The sequence below is a fragment of the Ambystoma mexicanum genome, chromosome 2q (genome assembly GCF_040938575.1).
Source record: "Ambystoma mexicanum isolate Mex_15411 chromosome 2q, UKY_AmexF1_1, whole genome shotgun sequence".
NCBI lineage: Eukaryota > Metazoa > Chordata > Amphibia > Caudata > Ambystomatidae > Ambystoma > Ambystoma mexicanum.
In genome coordinates, this window is record NC_090924.1 from 1,074,409,416 (window position 1) to 1,074,428,671 (window position 19,256).

At 44.2% G+C, this 19,256-nt stretch overlaps 1 protein-coding gene across 5 annotated transcripts in view; it reads left to right on the top strand.

Annotated features, from left to right (window-relative positions):
• CDK14 (cyclin dependent kinase 14) overlaps window positions 1–19,256 on the top strand; it is a 2,372,392-nt gene that overhangs the window by 1,837,684 nt on the left and 515,452 nt on the right. For all 5 annotated transcript variants that reach the window (XM_069648415.1, XM_069648417.1, XM_069648419.1 and 2 more), the window contains one exon: window positions 1,870–1,933. In XM_069648415.1, coding sequence (XP_069504516.1) covers window positions 1,870–1,933 — 64 coding nt within the window. The remainder of the gene's footprint in view (window positions 1–1,869; window positions 1,934–19,256) is intronic.

A 19,256-nucleotide genomic window follows, 5' to 3' on the forward strand; every position in this document is an offset into this window, starting at 1 on the left:
ACAGTAATGGTATGATCTGCTGCTGTGATGGATCTCTTTCCACCATGAAAATAAGGGTGGAAATAGTTGTAAAAAAATTATAATAAAACATTTCTGAACATCTGCATGACAAACTTGAGTACCCACGGAATTCTCGCATTGAGATCATTTCCTTTTGGTGGTAAGGATAATTACCGCATGCAGTTATTCCCAGGAAAGTATTGCAACACCAGTAATGGGAACCTAACTACCTGATGATGATAATAACGTTTGTTTTGGTGGTTGGAAGCAGGTGGACTCTAACACAAATTGCTGTATAAAGTGTATAAAATCGGATCTTTCCATTAACGTTGCTTTATACACAGTGCAATTCCTTTGACCCCATCTTCTTGCATCCGCAAAGGCTGTTGGCATCATTTCAATTGGTTACCCGATCCCTGGTCCTTGTCACAATATGAATACCCCACACACCACTGCCAAGTAGCCTCTTTTCTTTTCACTAGTATACACGTACAGGGTGATGGGTGCTTTTTCACTGGTCACCACTTAGGTCTTCCTGACTCACTCCCACCTGCCCTTGCAGACACATTTTACTCCCCTGGCACTAGGCCGATCCCTCCCAGTGGTTTATTGACAGTTTTCTAAGTTCTCCCTGTTGTTCTCTCATTCTTGCTCACCTGAACAACTGTTCTCTGAAATAATACTGCATAATTATTATAATAGAAATGTGTTATGTATGCCAAAGCGCTGCTCAGAGAACCCCAAGAAAGATTAACATGTTTTCTATGTTCAGCCCAATAGTGATGGAAATAGAAAAAGGTTTAGGATGCTCCAGTGTCATGCATGGGCTGCCTAGCCCCAGCATGCCTGTTGGGCATGTTACAGCGACCTCTGGCGGATGGTAGTTGCCCCCCTCCCTCTCAGGGCCCTAATATCTCAGCACTGGCTGAACTTGAAATCCCATCGGTAACCCTCCAGGGGAGTTCTAAACATTGTGGGACTAGAACAGCGCTAAATTTGGAGGGTTCAAATTTTGCACAAACGGTGCCACCCATGCCTGTGTGAATGCACTCCAGGTTTTTCTGCATTCACTATCTGGCCTTGCGGTGGAGGGTGACATTACACCATTACACATCCAGTCACGAATGACGGTAAAAGAAGTCTCGCGTGACTTGTGGCCTAATACACATTGTGTCAGTTTCCTCAAAGATCGTGCAAAAGGGTGTTGTGGGCTGGTGGCCAGTGAAAAGAACTTTCCGGAGAATCAGCAGGGATTGGATATGTCTCCCCTACATAAAAGCATGAGCCCTCCAAACTAAGTGAGGGTGGGCGTTTGCTTTCATTGCATGCATCCCTGGCAGAGTACACACAATCAGCAGGCACTGTTTGGGGAAAGTAATTTACGGAAGTTTATGAAATTGCGGGTGCAGAATTATTCTGGCATTTTAATAGCAAAGACTTGTTATGATTCATGCAATTCTGCACTCAGCAAATATTACCTACCTATATATTGCAGCATTCTCTTACACAATAAAGGAATTGACAAAATACATGTATCCATACTATAGAGTGATCGTTTATACGTGAACAATAAGGTGATGATTTTTTCTCAGCCCACCATCATGCAAACGGGTTTTGGAAGGTGGTGGACCTTTGCGTGAGATATATTAACGCCCTCTACTGTTTACAGATGGCCATTGATGTAAAGAACATTACATGTGCCAATGTTTTCAGCTCTTCCAAGGACATTAATTAGCTGTCATGTGTTTCCTCACCTGCGCTTGATGAATTTACTTCATCTGCTTTAATTTTCTCGGCCCTTTGCATTGTCCTGTTAAATCATTAAAAAGTAACCATTAGTGACCTTTTTCCAATTCCTTCTGTTTGTAGATTCTTGGAACCCCCAATGAAGACACCTGGCCTGGAGTCCATTCTTTGCCACATTTCAAGCCTGGTAAGTCAGTTTCACTGGCAGTAGATTGCCCTGGCAGTAAGGGTACACATTTGAAAAAAATATGTTGATGCACCGAAATGTTACCAGTCTTCTATTGAACTACTTCAGCTTTAAAGGGGTAGACATGACTGTCATCCCAGGCACACAGTGCACATGCTGACAAATGCACATTCACAAGATCCCTCTTTCTCTCTCTCTCTCTCTCTCTCTCCCTCTCCCTTTCCCTCTCCCTCTCTCTCTCTCTCTCCCTCTCCCTCTCTCTCCCCCCCTCTCTCTCTCTCTCTCTCTCTCTCTCTCTCTCTCTCTCTCTCTCTCTTCCTCTCCCCCCCCTCTCTCTCTCCCCCTCTCTCTCTCTCTCTCTCTCCCTCTCCCTCTCTCTCTCTCCCTCTCTCTCTCTTTCTCTGTGTGTCTCAATCTCTCTCTCTCCCTTCCCCTCCCTCTCCCAGATTCTCACTCTCTCTCACTTTCAATTAGTCTTGCAGTGATTATTTTCATTCATTTTGTGCACGGGACTAGAAGCAAACCTACTCAAGTTAAAATTGGTACATTGTTTCCCTCCACATCCTAAATGCATTTTTAATCCAGCATCACAATATTTCCAAGTACGGTTACTGGACTACCAGGATGCAAAGATCATGGACTCAAGTTCAAGACTTTATTTGCGGACAATGATTAAAAAAGGGGCCACTTAAATAGAGAGAGGAGCGTCTCCAAAGGAAACAAGCCAAGATGGTGTTCCTGGGCTTCTCTTGGACACTCCACCTCCTGCAGGCCCTCACAATGTCCTTCCACGTATCCCGGGCTTTCAGAAGCTCCCAGCCTCTCATACATCCTACGCACTCCTTCCAAGTCCTTCCCGTTTACAGGTAGGTTCGGTCACCGCTCACATTCTCCTGGGAATTGGCAGCTCTACGGGTTCATGACCCATTCTTCAGGTAATTGATTAGCTGCAGGTCTTCTGTGGTTCCTCACCTCGAAGCTAACTCAGCAATGAAGCCCCTCCAGGCGGGCCACTTGGAGTCCCTAGGAGTAAACTGTGTCGAGGGATGGGTGTGCGTTCATTTAGGCCTGGCTGAGCCATGGCCCTTTTGCTACCCCCCCTCCGACAACTCTGATCATAATAGATCACCCTTGGCCGACACTCATTCTTCCTCTGCCTCCGGGTCCTGCTATCCCAGGGTCATATTGCAGCCACGTTTTAAAATGTTTCTTAAACTGAAGTACGAAGAGTATTCGAAAAATGCTGGATATATTTTAATCATTTCCCCTTAATATTCTAGGAGGGTGTCAATTATTGTTCCTACTCCATTCTTAGAACATTTAGGGAATGTTTTGATTTTGGTGCCCCATAGGGCAAGTCCCCTGGAGGGAGCAGCTTCTGGGAGAACCCTTGGGTCTAGTCCGCTGGCACTGTTGGAACCTGCCTGCTCTAACCATAAGGTTCCTCCTTCACTTCAGTCTAGCTTTCACCGCCTGTTGGTCCTTCCTCCACCTTTATACTGTGTTCCCCTTCTGTTACCACCTCCTCTCTACCACTGTGCCCTCTTGTTATAACTTCTTCCTCTGCTGTATCACCTTTGCCTCCTGATGTAATCACTGCATCTCTGACTATATCACCTTCACTTCCTGGGTTTACCACTTCCTCCATGTCGGTACCACCTTCACCTCCTAATGCAACTCCATCCTGTAGGTCTGTACCACCACTAAGTCCTGCTGTTATTGCCGCCTCTGTACCACCTTCACCACCTGATGTTACTACCTCCTCTGTACCATCTTCAACACATGATGCTAACACCTTCACACTGCTACCCTCAACTACTGATGTTGCTACTCCCACCTCCTTTGTACTACTTTCACCACCTGATGTTTCTACTTCCACTGTCTCTGTACTATTTTCACCACCAAATGTTACCGTTTCTTCCTGTCTTCTTGGTCTTCCGATCTTCCTCTGTCTACCACCTTCTCCTCTTGATACCACCTTCTCCTGACAGATCTCCAACCTCCTCCATATGTCCAGCTTCTGCTTTCGCCAACTCTCTCAAAGCTCCAGCCACTTGAAAACATTAGTCATCTTCTCCTCCAATGCTGACTGCTGACTGGGTTTTATAGTGTTTTTCCTGGGTTGGATTCGGTGCAGGGTTGAGATTGACTGCTGCTTCTGAGGTCACTTTGCTGCACTTTTGGACTGAGGCAGGACCTAGCCTTACACTTAGGGATGTCTGCCATCTTTGTTCCAGTCCTCTCTCCCTGCCACTTCCTAGCACTTTTCTGTGCAGGGCTCATCTCTTTTTCCTCCCCGTGTGTGATTTGCAGGCTAGACACCTTTTTGGTAGGTTAAAACTTCCTGAATGAATAGAAATTGAGCTTCTTGTGTATTTGCAACATTGTATTCTTGGTGTTGAAACACTTTATTAGTAGACAATGGGCCTCATTATATGTTTGCCGGTCCGGGAACTATGGTACTGGTAAGCTTGACGGTACCTTAGGCAAACTACGAGTTGTGCTCGTGGCTACCTTTCTGCCTGTCAGGTTGGACCTGGCGGGCAGAGGGGCACCCGCAAGCACAGCATGTCAGATGCACCGGCACCGTTCATAAAGGTGCCCTGTTGGGCTCAATGGGAATGGGGAAGAATGTTTAATGGCACCCAGGAATGGCCAAATACCAGGTCCGGCAAGGCCATAATGACCCGGTAATTGCTCATTTCTGGCCGCCGGAAAAAATACAACACCAGTGGCAGCCGTGCCTGTATTACAAGCACGGCTACCGCCAGCCTCGTAATGAGGCCCAATGAATTGGTAACTTTAGATCACATGAAGAGAAATATGTGGAGTTTGCAACATTGGGCCTCATTACGAGTTTGGAGGTAGCCATGCTGTGTTTAGCGGCATGGCTACCCCCAAACTGGGTACCGTGTCCGGGGTCCCAGAAATAGGGAATTACCGGGCCATGCTGACTTTGACGTGTCCAGTAATTCCCATTCTGGGGATCCGGACCCGGTAGATCCCCATTCCCACTTGAGCTCCCATAGGGCTCAATGGGAATGGGAATGCGAAGGATGCTGACAAGGGACCCGATAATGACGAGCCCGTTGTTAGCATCCTGTAGCATCCTGGACTGCAAGCGGGTCCCGCTTTGCACGTCTGGTCTGGCCAGGTGCGCAGAGCGGGTCCCGCTGCAGACCTAATAATGTGGCGGCCCGGAATGAACGCTGCCGGTCCCTTACCGGCACCGTTCATTCCGTGGCCGTCACACTTGTAATAAGGCCCACTGAATTGGTAACTTCAGGTCACATGAAGAGAAATATGTGTCATTTTCAGCATTGTATTAAGCATAGGTTCCAGATGTCACAGGTTGAGAAAACGGCTGTCGAAAGATCGCAAACTTGCGATACTGCATCAAGCACGGTAGGATTATAACCATATCAGGAGTGCGGTTACTGCCAGCGTATGAATGAAATTGACTTGCGTCAAAGCAATGTTCCTGCATTTTGCACCTGCTTGGAGAGAAGATCCGGCTCTCCTAGATGGGTATGCAAGTCCCTTGAATAAGGGTGTGTGACTGTCCCCTGCCATGTGATCTGAACCAGTAAAGAGTGACCACGGGGGCCTGCCCATACTTTCCCTGGGCCCATCATCCACTGTCTTAGGTAGGCATTGGGCCAAATACTGTACCCAAATGCACCAGCACGTTTCAGATCTATTGGTACCTGAAGAGTGGCTCTTAAATTCTTTAACGTAGAAATGATCTTAAGATATATTTTATATTAGAAAGGATCACCACGTTCCTGTGTCTTCCGGGATGTGTACCACTAAGCTTGAGGACATACACATGGCTCTAAGTCGGAGGTGTGCAGAATAACCCACATAGCTTTCGTACAAGAATTACTGTTCACTAGAATGATTCCCATATATATTTTGATTTTAAAGATGCTATAAAATAATACAATCATTTAGGACTGCACACGTGACTACCAGCTGTATGCCGTAGACATGTTTGTAAAGCATTTATAAAGAGTCCATATACGTTCATTTCACTCAATGGTCAAATCATTTATAACAGACCATATTCCAAAACTAAGGACTATTATGTCGTATTCCGGCCACTTAATACTAGTCCCTTGATATAGTTCCCTGATGTATTAATTAAGGTAAAAGATCAGGTTGTAACAAAGCACTTTATGCCATACTATTCTTGCTTCTAAGCACTGCACCTTCTTTTGGGTACTAGCCCATTTGTTCACAGGCACATTTGTTCGAGGGCCATTTGTTTGAGTTTACTTTTCTTACACATTTTGCTTCAAATTTAGATGCGGGTTAGGATTCGATTTTTTTTAAGGTGGGGGGTCTACACCCGCTTTTCTTTAGGTGAAATGTGTAAAACATAAATCGAGCAAATGGACCTCCAACACATTTTCTCGAGGAAGCAACATAGAAACCTTCTTTTCTCACCCAATTTAATGGCCCTCAATTTATTAACCTCGAAAGGGGAGGGGCTGAACCAGCAATGCCAGCTTAGTGAGGTGTAAGCTGCCGGTGAGTGCTTAACCCATGAGCTCTCCACAAGGACGTTCCAGCGGTAGACTGGCAGCACGGCTGAATTCTGAAAGTCGTATTCGAGGGACTGCAATTTTTAGTCAGAAAAGACACTAAAGCGCTCTCTCTAAAAACATTGTTGTCCATGAATACATAACTCAGTCTAACCCCACACTCAAAAGTAGTATTTGCTGAAACTTGTAAAATCATAGGACAGTGGCAAACACGTGCACACAATTTTGGGAATTACTCTTGTTGTTTCATGTGAAATATGTAACACGAGTTGATTATGTTAAGCTGTTAACACCTATGTTTCATAGTAAAAACGTTAGTGCCTGTGAAATCAACAAAGAAAAAAGAGTAACAGTAAACCTACTGATATAAGGGGTTGTGTTATCTTTGAATGCTGACAGGTATCTTCTTTTTGTTATTTTACAGTTACACTGCAGTAAGACCTGAAAGTAAGGTTTCACAGAATGGCAATTATCCTTCTCTCAGACCCACCTGCTTTGTGTGCTCGTGCCCCAGTTCTCCGCTTGGGGATCCACCCTGTTGCAGGATAGTTTTCCCCACCATATGATATTCCTGGCTTACACAGTAGTGATGTGGTATGAATTTGTTTCCCGATTTACTAACTAAAACCTTAAACTGGCCAAAGAATGCAGAGGCAATTTCTTAAATGACTAGCTTAGTCTGGGGAGGAGAAACAAACCAAGCGGCATACCTCTTGTGAAATGATGCTTCCCTGACTTAGTTATACTAGAACCAAGGTAGAGATCATGTGGCCAGAGTGACACAGGGGTAACACCTCACGTGTTCATGGCATGCAGCACATGTACCAGAAGACCACATTCTATGAGGACCTCCCTAGGAAACATACTAGAATGGCACTTGTGTAAATCTTCATGTGTTCATGACATGCAGCTCATCTAGGCTGGATGTGTCGGAGGGCCACACTCCCGGGGAACAGGCCACAGTGGCACTTGTGTAAATCCTCATGTGTTCATGACATGCAGCTCATCTAGGCTAGATGTGTCACATGACCACAGTCGCGGGGAACAAGCCACAGTGGCACTTGTGTAAATCCTCATGTGTTCATGACATGCAGCTCATCTAGGCTGGAGGTGTCGGAGGGCCACACTCCCGGGGAACAGGCCACAGTGGCACTTGTGTAAATCCTCATGTGTTCATGACATGCAGCTCATCTAGGCTGGAGGTGTCGGAGGGCCACACTCCCGGGGAACAGGCCACAGTGGCACTTGTGTAAATCCTCATGTGTTCATGACATGCAAATCATATAGGATGGATATGTCAGAAAACCTCAATCCCCATGGTCCTCCCAAGGAAACGGGCCGCAATGACACGTGGGTAAATACTCATTTCTTTGTGCCATGCAGCTAATCTAGGCTGGGTGACAGCATGCTGCATACTCTAACACCCCCTTCGGTTAACGGGCCTTACAATGACAGTTTCTCTAGGATCAGTGCCTTCTCTCAGCATTTTTCCTTTCATCCAGTACAAAATATGTAAATCCAACAAAACAATCATTGTACCCAGGGGATGGTTCCCTTCACTGGAACTGTCTCAGGTAGAATATTGAACAATGTTGCTTTAAGAATAGTAGACATGTCTCTTTCACATAACACTTTCTCAAGGATGATGAAAAGTGTCTTTTCCAAGCAATGGTGTTTTTAACAGATGGCAAACGAGTCTCTTCTGCACATAACTCCTTACAAGATGGTCTCCTGCAATACTCTCCTGTCAGGAACCTTTTCACAATGTTTTTTCCTTTCACAAATTCTAGATCGATAACCTGGGTAGCTCGCCTCTCACACTCTTTTTATGCGATGGTGCTCTTTCATGCAGTGGTAGAAGTGTACCGAAAAAAGTAATGGAACTGTGGTCTCGGCAGGGGAGAGGGAAGGTGGAATCATAGTGCAAGATGTGGCAAGTGTTGCGGCCGGGGCATTCCAATAGTCTAAGTGACTAGTAACTAAGGTTCCTATTACAACTTTACACTTGCACAGGGCATGGCAATTTCCTCTACATAAAATGGTGAATATGGGTGTAAAAGTAGAAGCATGGTAAACAGAAAAAACTAAAAGTAGTGGAACACCACTCCTGGCCGTTCCCGCTCAATTCGATCACTGCTTTTATGACCAAAACATGCTCGCAATATCCAATGCGTATTAGAGTCCAATAGCTAGGACTTCTGTTGCAAGTATTGAATGAGTATTAATCCTAACTCCATGGCAGGTTTAATTATACACTTTGTGTTTGTTTTGCATTGTGAAGCGAGTACCCTAAATCCTATACGTACACGTGTCCTGGTATTTAATAAAAACCTTCCCTTAACAGCGAGCTCTACCTAGATTCGCAGGGTTTATTGTTAGGGCAAAGCGAGCATTCTACTGAGCTGTCCACAGGACGTGCACTGTTTCTGCTGCTGCAATGATGGGGGCGCGGAGGAAACCGGTTTTGCTTCAGTCCGGAATACCTGAAGAGTTTTGCACAAGGACACACGTGAGACGAAGGGAGAAAGCATTGCATTGCATCGCCTGACTTCTTTACTTCTGGTCAAGCAAGCACAACCAGAACCAGGAATCATTTTAGTAAAAAACAAAAAAAATGTCAAACAGCTGAAACACTGAGTGTGTTTCTTACTGTACATATTAAGAAATAAAAGGGACGCATTTCCATTCAAACTTAATCCCATCGATCATTTTGGAAGACTAGAATGTATTGTGTTTTATTTTTTACTTAGATAAAAAGCAACAGTAGCGCGCTGTGTCCTACATTTTTTGGGTATCCTGGTGGAATATGTCATGTAAAACGGTCCCAAATCTCCCAACCTGTCTCTGAAAAGGTTTTCTAGTAATGTTGTTCACTAACCAGTAGATGGCAGCCCAGACACATCTTCGGCCATTGACTCTTTTTTTTTTGTTTGTCTGACGCAGAGGCTTTTTACCTTTCTGTTTTTTTTCATGAATGGCGTTAATCTTTCAGCAACAGTGCTGCAGTTCATAAAATGCAGCAGCACATGCATGGAAAAGTACAAAATTGGGAGGGTGTGCGTGGAAAACACCAGCAGCGAATAACGCTGCCAATGTCTTTACTGTATAGTTTTGATGAGCACAGAATGTGCTCGATGACAGAAAACGCCATTGCCCCCAAAGGCTGGTACGTAAAAACTCTTGCCGTACCTACGGATCTGTAAAGGTTATGCCAACGCTCGCAAGCACCCGCATCTTGTTACGATCAATCAAAACATTGATTTAATCACTATTTGATTCTATCCCTCCCTTTCCTCAGTGGTTGAAGTGTAAAAAAAAAAAAAAGAAGTAGTGAAACTATGTTCCCCTGCCCCACCCCCTTCTGCCCCTGCACCAGCCGCCCCCACTACCGAGCAACCCCATACTCACACCCCCTCCCGCACAATGCAGACAGCATACTTTCCTTTTCTCCACTGCACCCCCCACACCTGTGTTTAGAACCGTACTGCTAAGACAGAGGACAACACAGAGAAAGAAAATGAGCATTTATATAACCACCATTAGTTGGTCATTGACCCTCACAGCATGCAACTTTAAGCATCCTCCCAAGTGTGGGACTGGGCCGTAAAATGGACTTGAGCACCTATGAAAACGTGGCCCACAGTTGCAAACGGCAATTCATTCCTTTTGTGACACTGTTTGAATAGCAACGAAAGAGGAGTGTTTTGATAAAGTGTGATGCGAATTGTGCATTTTAATGCCAATGTATTCAGCAACACTGTTCATAACTACCAGCCGCAGAGCAAACTAACTCATCAAACTGCCCCAAATTGGCCAACAAGGTGGCCCACTTTGACCAAGAAAACTGGCCCACACCAGCATTTTGTGTTTTTGGTTCCGCCATGGGCCTATTGCCCTATGGGCCAGTCCGAGCCTGAATTCCACCCACCCCACTCCAATGTTAAATGTTAATGGGTGTGATTGCCGGAATCACCGGGGCATTACAACCCCAGTGACCCGGTAATTCCGGAGGTGGAATTCCGTAAATCCCCATTCGCACATGGGGATGGGGACAATGGGACTCTGGTTCTGGCTATGACGTAGCCAGTGTTTCCATTTCCGCCTGCAGACGGGTGGCGTAACTCCCGCCAGGTCAGACCTGCTGAGAGTGACACCTCCCGCCTGCAGAACTCTGAATCAGTCGGTACGGAAACAACGGTGGCGGTGGATTTACCACCACCGTTGTTTCCGGACCAACAGACTGTTAATGTTAGCAGAGCTCCTCCAGCTTCTGATAGTTAAGATGAAGCCAGATAGAGGTCATCCAGGCTCGGGAGGCAGTCTTTGTGAATTTACGGTGAAACAGATTGTGGTTTAGCTGTAGCTGCTACAGGTCTGGTACAATGAAGAGGAATGCTTTATTAGCTTCAACAGTTCTGTGGTGGTGAAACGGGTTACAAAAATTAGTGGCACTATTAACAGTAAAAACAAAAGCAGTGGTACTTCGCTCCCGATAGCCACCACTCGCTTGGACCTCTGCGTGTCACATGACCCTGCTTAATATCAGCGGCCATGCCTTAGGACAGCCTCATACAGTGAAATGGCAGCCAGGCCCATGTGGCAACTTCACAAAACAAGAAGGGGCTTGAAGATAAATAAGTTGGTCTTATGGAACATATAAAAACAGAGTATCAAAGCAGAGGGGTTCAATAACTAATCTCAAATGAGGTAAACCTCCTGTATTGTGACCATTGCAGTTTCTCTACAGTAGAAGAATGTGGAAAGGATATCCTTCCTGTTATCATTGCTAATAAACAATATTTTTTTAGAATTAAAAACTGTAAATTGAGTTTGCTTAGTATTTAGTGGAACGTTGCTCCAGTGGATCATTGCCCAATAGGGCTACAGAAACCTTTGAACTGTCTAGCCAGATATATTGAACTGAACCAGTTAGTGATCAACCTAAAGAAGACCCAGGTACTTGCATGCACGGCCGGCAATCTCAAACGCGGGAAAATGGCATCGACAATTGATAAAGTTCGTCTTGATGTGGTGTTGGATTACACCTATTTGGGGATGATTAAAGATCGGGAGGTTCATCATAAAAGTCATCTCTCAAATTTAGAAAGCAAACTTTCAACAGCCATATCCCAGACCAAAATTATTTGATACAGATATGGGCAATTTTCTCTGCAGCACACAATCATGTTTTACAAACAAAAAGTGACTCCAGCTCTGCTTTATGGAATGGATGCAAGATCAATTGTTGCAGAAGTTGTTTTTAGCAGATTGGAAGGTACATTTTGGAGGCAGGTGCTGCACTTGCCTCAGTGCATCCCTGTAGCTCTATTACGACACAAACTGGGCCTTGTTTCTTTGAATGCGATATATCAGTGGGAATGATGTGCCTTATGTCGAAAAAGTTTAATGGGAAATCAATCAAATACGATAGTGAAAACCTTATCTGATTACATTTCCCTCTCAAACCACATGCTCCCTAAATCATGGACAGCGACTGTTTATAAAGTTTTGGCCAATGCAAATGTTTCTTTTGAAACCCTCATATTAAATCCAGATAGGGATAAAATGAAAATCTATCTAACAGACTGAATTGAAACGAGAAAAAAGCTGCCCGAACTATAAAGGTTTTGGTAATAGTCCATTTAAGATAAAAAAAATGGGAACAGTGCAACCATATCTAAATATATACCCACATCTATTATCAGATCACCAATTCTTCGATTCAGACTGAATATTTGGCCGACCCGGGATTTGTTAGCAAATCGAAGATTAATACCATCACAAACAAACGTGTCGATTCTGTAATGATGTAGAGTACAAGGAAACACTGATAATGGATTGTGTCACATTGATATGATATGATATGATATGATATGGCATTTATAACACGCCTATAAACAAGTGATTCAAGGTGCAACGAGGCAAGGTAGGGGGGGCCGGGGGAAGACGGACAATGATCCTACTAGGCCAGGTGTCATTCAGATTGCACAAGTGCATGGGAAAGGGAAGGGGAGAGTGCGGGGACAGAAGGTGGTGATGGACAGTGCAGTAAATGGGAAAAAGAATAAATCACAATAGTAGAAGTGCGGCCAGCAGGTGGCAAGGGTAAGTGCAGACAATATGCATCAAGTGCTACAAGTGGGACTGAAGGATACAGAAACAGTCCCTAAGTTTCCAGGCGGGCAGTTCAGGGGTGTGACTGGCTGGGGAGGGGACCTGGGCCCGAGATCAGAGGGTGGCCAGGAACCAGTAACCAGTGGAGGTTAGGTTTCAACCAGGAAGTCAGCAGGGGAGAGGAGGAGAAAAAAACGTAGCAAAGAGAAAGGTTTTGAGGTGCTTCCGGAACCAGAGATGGTTCTCCTCAAGTTTCAGGGAGGCAGGGAGGCTGTTCCAGAGGGAGGCCCCAGCCAAAGAAAGATATCTACCACCAACTTGTTGCTTGGAGAAGCGACTGACCCTGAGGGAGTTGGAAGCGGATGAGTGAAGAGCTCGAGAAGGAAGATATTTAGGAAGAGAGAGTTGAAGGTATTGCGTCCCTTGGGATGTTGTGTCCAGCTGATCGTTGGAAGCTATTGTTTTCAGCAGCAAAAATAAGCATAAGAATAGCCACAATTGAATTTTTAACATCATTGAAACAAAATGAATAAGATTGTGATTGAATATACAGATATATTCGTTCATATCTTTGAAGAGAATTGAGCTTTTAAATTATGTTGTACCATTATTTTGTTCTTTTTATTAGAATTTATTAGTGGATGACTATTTGTGTTTTTTTGTTTTTTAATAGTGAATGCGAACGATTGTGAGGTGGTTAATAATATGTAAATAGGTATGTAAAATGTTTAATTGTACTCGAAAATAAAAAAATGTATGTCATCAAATGTATTATATTATTGTTGAAAAGTTGATATATCAGCTAATTCAATAAAAAAATCTTTTATCTCAAATGAGGTAAACCTTGTGTATTGTCACCATTGAAGTTTCTGTACAGTAGAAGAATGTGGAAAGGATATCCTTCCTGTTGTCATTGCTAATAAACAATATTTTTTTCGATTTTCAAACTGTAAATTGAGTTTGCTTAGCATTTAGTGGAACGTTGCTGCAGTAGATCATTGCCGATTTCCCCATCTTCTGGCAATTGATCAACCACTTCTGGATCCAGCCAGAGTGTGTGGCTTATCACTCTGCCTAGCAGAGGACTCATAATATCAGCATCCCGCTTACAGCATCTTATGTCCTAGGGCAAGACATAGCTGTGTGGATAGACAGGTTGGCCGCAGAACTGGACACCAGGTTAATCTAATAAGCATTAAATATGTGCCTTGTCCTGTTGTGGGACAAGGGGGTAGATGTGATAAATCCTGCAGAGTCATCACTGATTCGCCGGTGATGATCTCCTCCCACAAGGCCAGGAGACGGCAGCTGCTCCCTGATCCTGAAACTGGCGGTGGTATATCAGGGAGGATCATGTGGGAGGGGACATCTATCAGGAGGAAGTGATGACTCCACTAGAAGAGACCCAGCATTCTTCCCCTGCCCCCTGAAACTCTAACCTCCAAAATACTGATGGCATACTGTCAATCCGTTCCTACCATTACATATAATGCTCAATTTACATCTCCTATTTCTGATGGTTTTGAGATAGACAAAAATCTAAAGCAAGACAACTTTTACAAGCACGATAACCCTATGGACTCCAACTCCCATAAAACCTCAAGTACTGGGATGTGGAAGAGGGAGGAGGAGTTAATGTGAAGTAAAAGAAACACCAATCTAAATGTGCAGACTAGTTGTTCTGATGGGAATCAGCTCTGTAGGACATTTAAAAATGGTGTGCCTCTTCAATTTAAAAGGGAAGGAGGAAACGAGACATGCAGAGTGGGCAAAGCGGGAAGCAGAACAGATGCAGACACCAGTGTGAAGGCTGTGCTGAAGGCGGCAAGTGCTTTCTACCGGAAAGGTACGAGAACGGGAACAGCACAATGGGTACCGGAGGAGGGACCGCTGGGGAGCCATCAGCAGAGAAGAGGCTGTCAGGGACGCGGTCGCCATAGAGAGCAGCAGTTCAACCGGCAGTTGAAGGAGAAGCCAATGGGAGAACTGCAAAAAGGTCTGCAGAGCGGAAAACACTTTCCCAAACCAAGGACTTTGCTGCAGTCATACGCCACAGGTCAGGAACACTAGCAAACACTGGTGAGTCTGTCTAGAAGTATTGGGAGCCCCAGGGCAAACCAACAGGCGTATCATCAATTGAAAACATGTTCTGAATATCAAACAAGTAATACAGAAAGATAGCACTTACACAAGTCTTCATACATGAAATGTCTACATGGGGCCAACTGGAGTAAAAGCTGTCATAAGCAATTGAAAACTAACAAAGAAATTGAAAGGAAAAATCTGTATAAGTCTTCATATATGAGATATCAATATGGGGATGATTGGAACAGGTGTTGCCACAAGCCAATGCATACTAATAACAAAGTTAACAAACAAAACTTGAACAAGTCTACATATTTGAAAAGTCAATATGGGGGAAGTTAGAACAAGCAATGCCTGGAGTCAATGAAGTATAAACAGTGAAGGAGTACAACTGTGGTATACTTAAAGAGAAAGCGAACTGAAAGATAAATAAAAGGTTATAAGAAGACCTGGTGAAGCAAGTGCATCAGGCAGTGAACCTTTAGGGGGAAATACCTGGCAGGAGAGTATACCATGGTATCTTCAAAGCCCAGAGGAGGGATTCCTGGCAGGGGAGTACACCAGGTAATCCATCTAGAATTTGTGAAAGGAAAAGACATTGTGAAAAGGTTCCTGACAGGAGAGTATTGCAGGAGACCATCTCGTAAGGAGTTACTGTGCAGAAGAGACTCGTTTGCCATCCTTTTAAAACACCATTGCTTGGGAAAGACACTTTTCATCATCCTTGAGAAAGTGTTATAGGAAAGAGGCATCTCTACTATTCTTAAGCAACATTGTTGGAACAGAACATTTGCAATATTCTACCCGAGACAGTTCCGGTGAAGGGAATCATCCCCTGGGTACACGGATTGTTTTGTTGGATTTACATATTTCGTTTTTGCACACTTTTTGCTGAATTTAAAGCAGAGACATTTGCCTAGCACCTTTTGTTATTTATTTTTAGAGTAAGGTTCAGACAGATTTTGGACAGAAGGGCAATTTGCTTTAGTTTAGATTTTCTAGGCAGGGAAACTCTCTTTAGGATAGGGACCGAAAGGACTTTATCCAAACCCTTTTATTTTAATAAAATGTCTAATGTTGAAAACATTACAACTTTTTGTCTGCCTCTCATTTCTGACCCCTCACAGAGGGGAGTCACCTCTGCCCCAAATCTCCAAAGACATTATTTAATGCCAATGTCTTGTTATTTTATCATTTAAAATTCACTTCCATCAGAAAAGGGAGTGTTGTACTGACTGCAGTTAGAAATGGGTGACTGTGACATGTATGGGAGAACGTGGTGACAGAGAAACCAGGTTTTCACAGATGTTCTTTGCTGTGAAACTGATAATGGGTTAGTACTTCTCATTTTACAAGAGGCCACATTGGATGAGGCATAGACTAAAGAGAGAGACAACTGCCTGAATTGACATTGGAAAGAATGGGAAAAGATGGTTCAATAAAAGAACACTTTCTTCGGAACCCTAATTTTCTAGCATCATGCCTGTGTTTGTTTAGATGTGGAGATCCATCTCAGGCCAAGGTTACCCATTATCCCGACCCCTTTATTTATGTTTCACTGCGGAGTTACGCAGGGCCAAGGAACCAAAGAGGATCTGATGGGAAGGGATCCAAGAAAACAGGAACCAAGAACATGAACTCCGTCATCAAAAGATGAAGTTTAAACCGATTGGTGCTTATTGAAAAGTAATGATGGTCTTCAAAATTCTCTGGAGAGAAGGAAAACAATGCACAGTTTTTCTAACAGGAGTACTTCCTCTGGGGAGTACAATGTGAATTTTTTATTTTATTTTGGCATTTGTTATACGCCCAAACCTGGTGGTACCACGGTGTAGGTTACATTTGAGACTTGATTGGTTAAAGGACACATACAAGCAATTATGTAGAAAAAGCAAGTTGCATGAGATTGCAATAATGGCTATACATTTCAGTTATATAGGTAACAAAAGTGGACTCGGAGAGGTATACTGTTCTAAGGCGAGATGAATACATTGTAAAGCGTGTTTGCAAACAATTGTTCAGTAGATATAAGGAACTCTTTATTCCTTAAGCATTTTTATTCTGAGCTTTGTGATAAGAGATGTTCATGGCTTTCAAATAGTAATCCATCATGGTCTAAATTATACTGAGGAATTGCCTTGACAGCAAAGCATTCATATCTCATCCATTCATAAATGTACAAACACTCCCTGCACTGTGTTCTTTGCTCACAAAAATATTCTAAAGCAAAACACACATTTCAACTACAATCTGAATGTGAACATGGATGGAGTTTACATTTGCAGGTTATCCTACAAAGAATTTTGATAAGCACAAAAGGGCCCACCATATTATGATAGGCAGGACATCCTTTTAAGCCCAGTTTTCTTCCAGGGCCGTAGTGTTTAAAGCCGTCTTACATATGGGTGCGTTTGGCATGAATCATGAATTTAAAAAGACCAACCACCTGTGTGTCTGAGTTCTATACCATGAGTTCACAGCATCCATTCTTCTGAGTTTCAACTGAGCAACCACAAATTGGCCAGCTACTGTGGTTGGCCGGTGGTGATAAACTACTTATTAGCAGAGTTAAAAACAACTTCTTTCAAAGAATGTTCTTGGTTTGGTGGGAGGAACTGAACGTTAAAAGCTAGTATTAGTCTGATGGTGAGGGAAGCTCAATGTGTAGTCTTCTTTAACTAGTATGGAGCCTTGTTAGGAAACAAGAGGGGTGCAACAACTCTGTGTAGGTCATGTTGAGCCTGCCATAGGGCACAGTGCATGCGCAAAAGGCATGCAGGAAAATGTTATGCATGAACTTTACGCCACACCACTGTTTTATTAATTTGTTTGCTGTAGAGGGGTATGGAAAGACATGTTCAGGCTGGCATAAGTGCTGAGTGTTCCTGAACACTCTGCCTGTTTTTCACATCACCAAAGTGCATGTGGATTTCATAGGAATACATTCTAAATGCTGACTGCATTGTGTAAATGGCAGGCGTGTTTACTGAATGCCCTCTGTGCAGTGCAGAAGGCAGACGTACAGGCACTTTTGCTTGCTTTTTACACCTTCCGTTTACATTTCAGAGTGCAAATGAGAACTTTGCATTTAGGGGACCTGTTTGCAAATAAGTGAAAATGTAGGCAGTCACTTCCATGCAATTTATTTGGACTTTGAAAATGAGCCCCTATATGATCTTGATGTTATAGTGTGTTGCACATGTGCACCCCAGAAGAGGAATTTAAGATTGACACTTGCCTGAAATGGGGACCAGTAGGGCCTTCTGAGTTTGGGGGAAGCGCTTGTCGTTTTGTAAAGCTTAGAACTTGCTAGTAGCTGATGTGTGGTTTTTGGACTTTTTGTAGTCAACTTTGTTGAAAAGAGTGAAACACAATATAAAGAGAATTGTAATTATTGATGTTTGAGTTGATCTTGGCTTTGACCATTTTTACACATGTTTATTTATTGGACATCTGTATGGTGCCTGTGCATCAGAAAGTGTTTCCAGGCACCACAAGACAAAAAGGGGATGGGGACAAGGGAGGATAAACAACAAGAAATGGTCCTACTAGACCTTGTGACATTCGGATCGTGCAAGTGCAGTAAATAAGTTCTGGGGGGGAGGAAGCCCCAGGGCTTAGGCATGGTAAGTGCTAGGGGAGCCCATGAAGGGCAAGTGCTCAGGGCGACAGGGGTAAGGGTAGAGTGTGAAGAACAGGGGTGGACCAGACTCAGTAGGCTAGTCAGGGAAGGGTGCCCAAAGGCAAGTGCTGGTAATGGGGTACTGAAGAGAGTGGTAGGGGGAGGTCCTGGCCCTTGTAGGATGCAAAAGGGACCAGGCAGCCAGTCGTAGCAGCAGGGGGTAATTAGCAGGGGAAGGGGATAGAGAAGGAGGAGGAGAAGAGGAAAGTTTTGGGTGTTTCCAGAACTTAAGTAGATCACGCTCAAGTCTGAGAGGGGCAGGGAGGCCATTCCACAGGGAGACTCCTGCAGAAGAAAGCGATCTACCGCCCACTCTCTGCTTGGAGAAACGTTTGATCTGCAGAGAGTTTGAGCTAGAAGACCGACATGCTCTAGCAGGGGGTGTTTAGGGAGGGATAGCTGGATATAGTACAATCCTAGGCCACAGAAAGCCTTGTGGATGATGCAGAGGGTCTTGTGTTTGATACTTGCAACCACTGGGAGCCAATGGAGAGATTTAAGGGCTGGAGAGATGCAGTCCTTGGGCTTGAGGCCAAGGATAAGTCTTGCAGCCCTATTCTGGATTAGTTGGAGACGTCACAGGGAGGAAAGAGGCAGATTGAGGAAGAGGCTGTGGCAGTAGTCTAGCCTGGAGAGAACCAGAACTCTGGAGACATTGAGTTTCTGGGAGAAGGTGAGGAAAGGGAGAATGCCTTTAAGGAGGTACAGCTGAAAGTGGGACTTCTTGGCAAAGTCAGTGATCTGAGGTGAGAAGGAGAAAGAGGAGTCGAAGATGAGTCCCAGGTTTTGTGCCTCACAGGCTGTTGAGGTGAGGGGGCCCAAGGGTGGCTAGAGATTAGGGGTAAGGAAGGGGCAGGAGTTCGAATGAGAAGGATCTCGCTCTTACTGGCGTTGA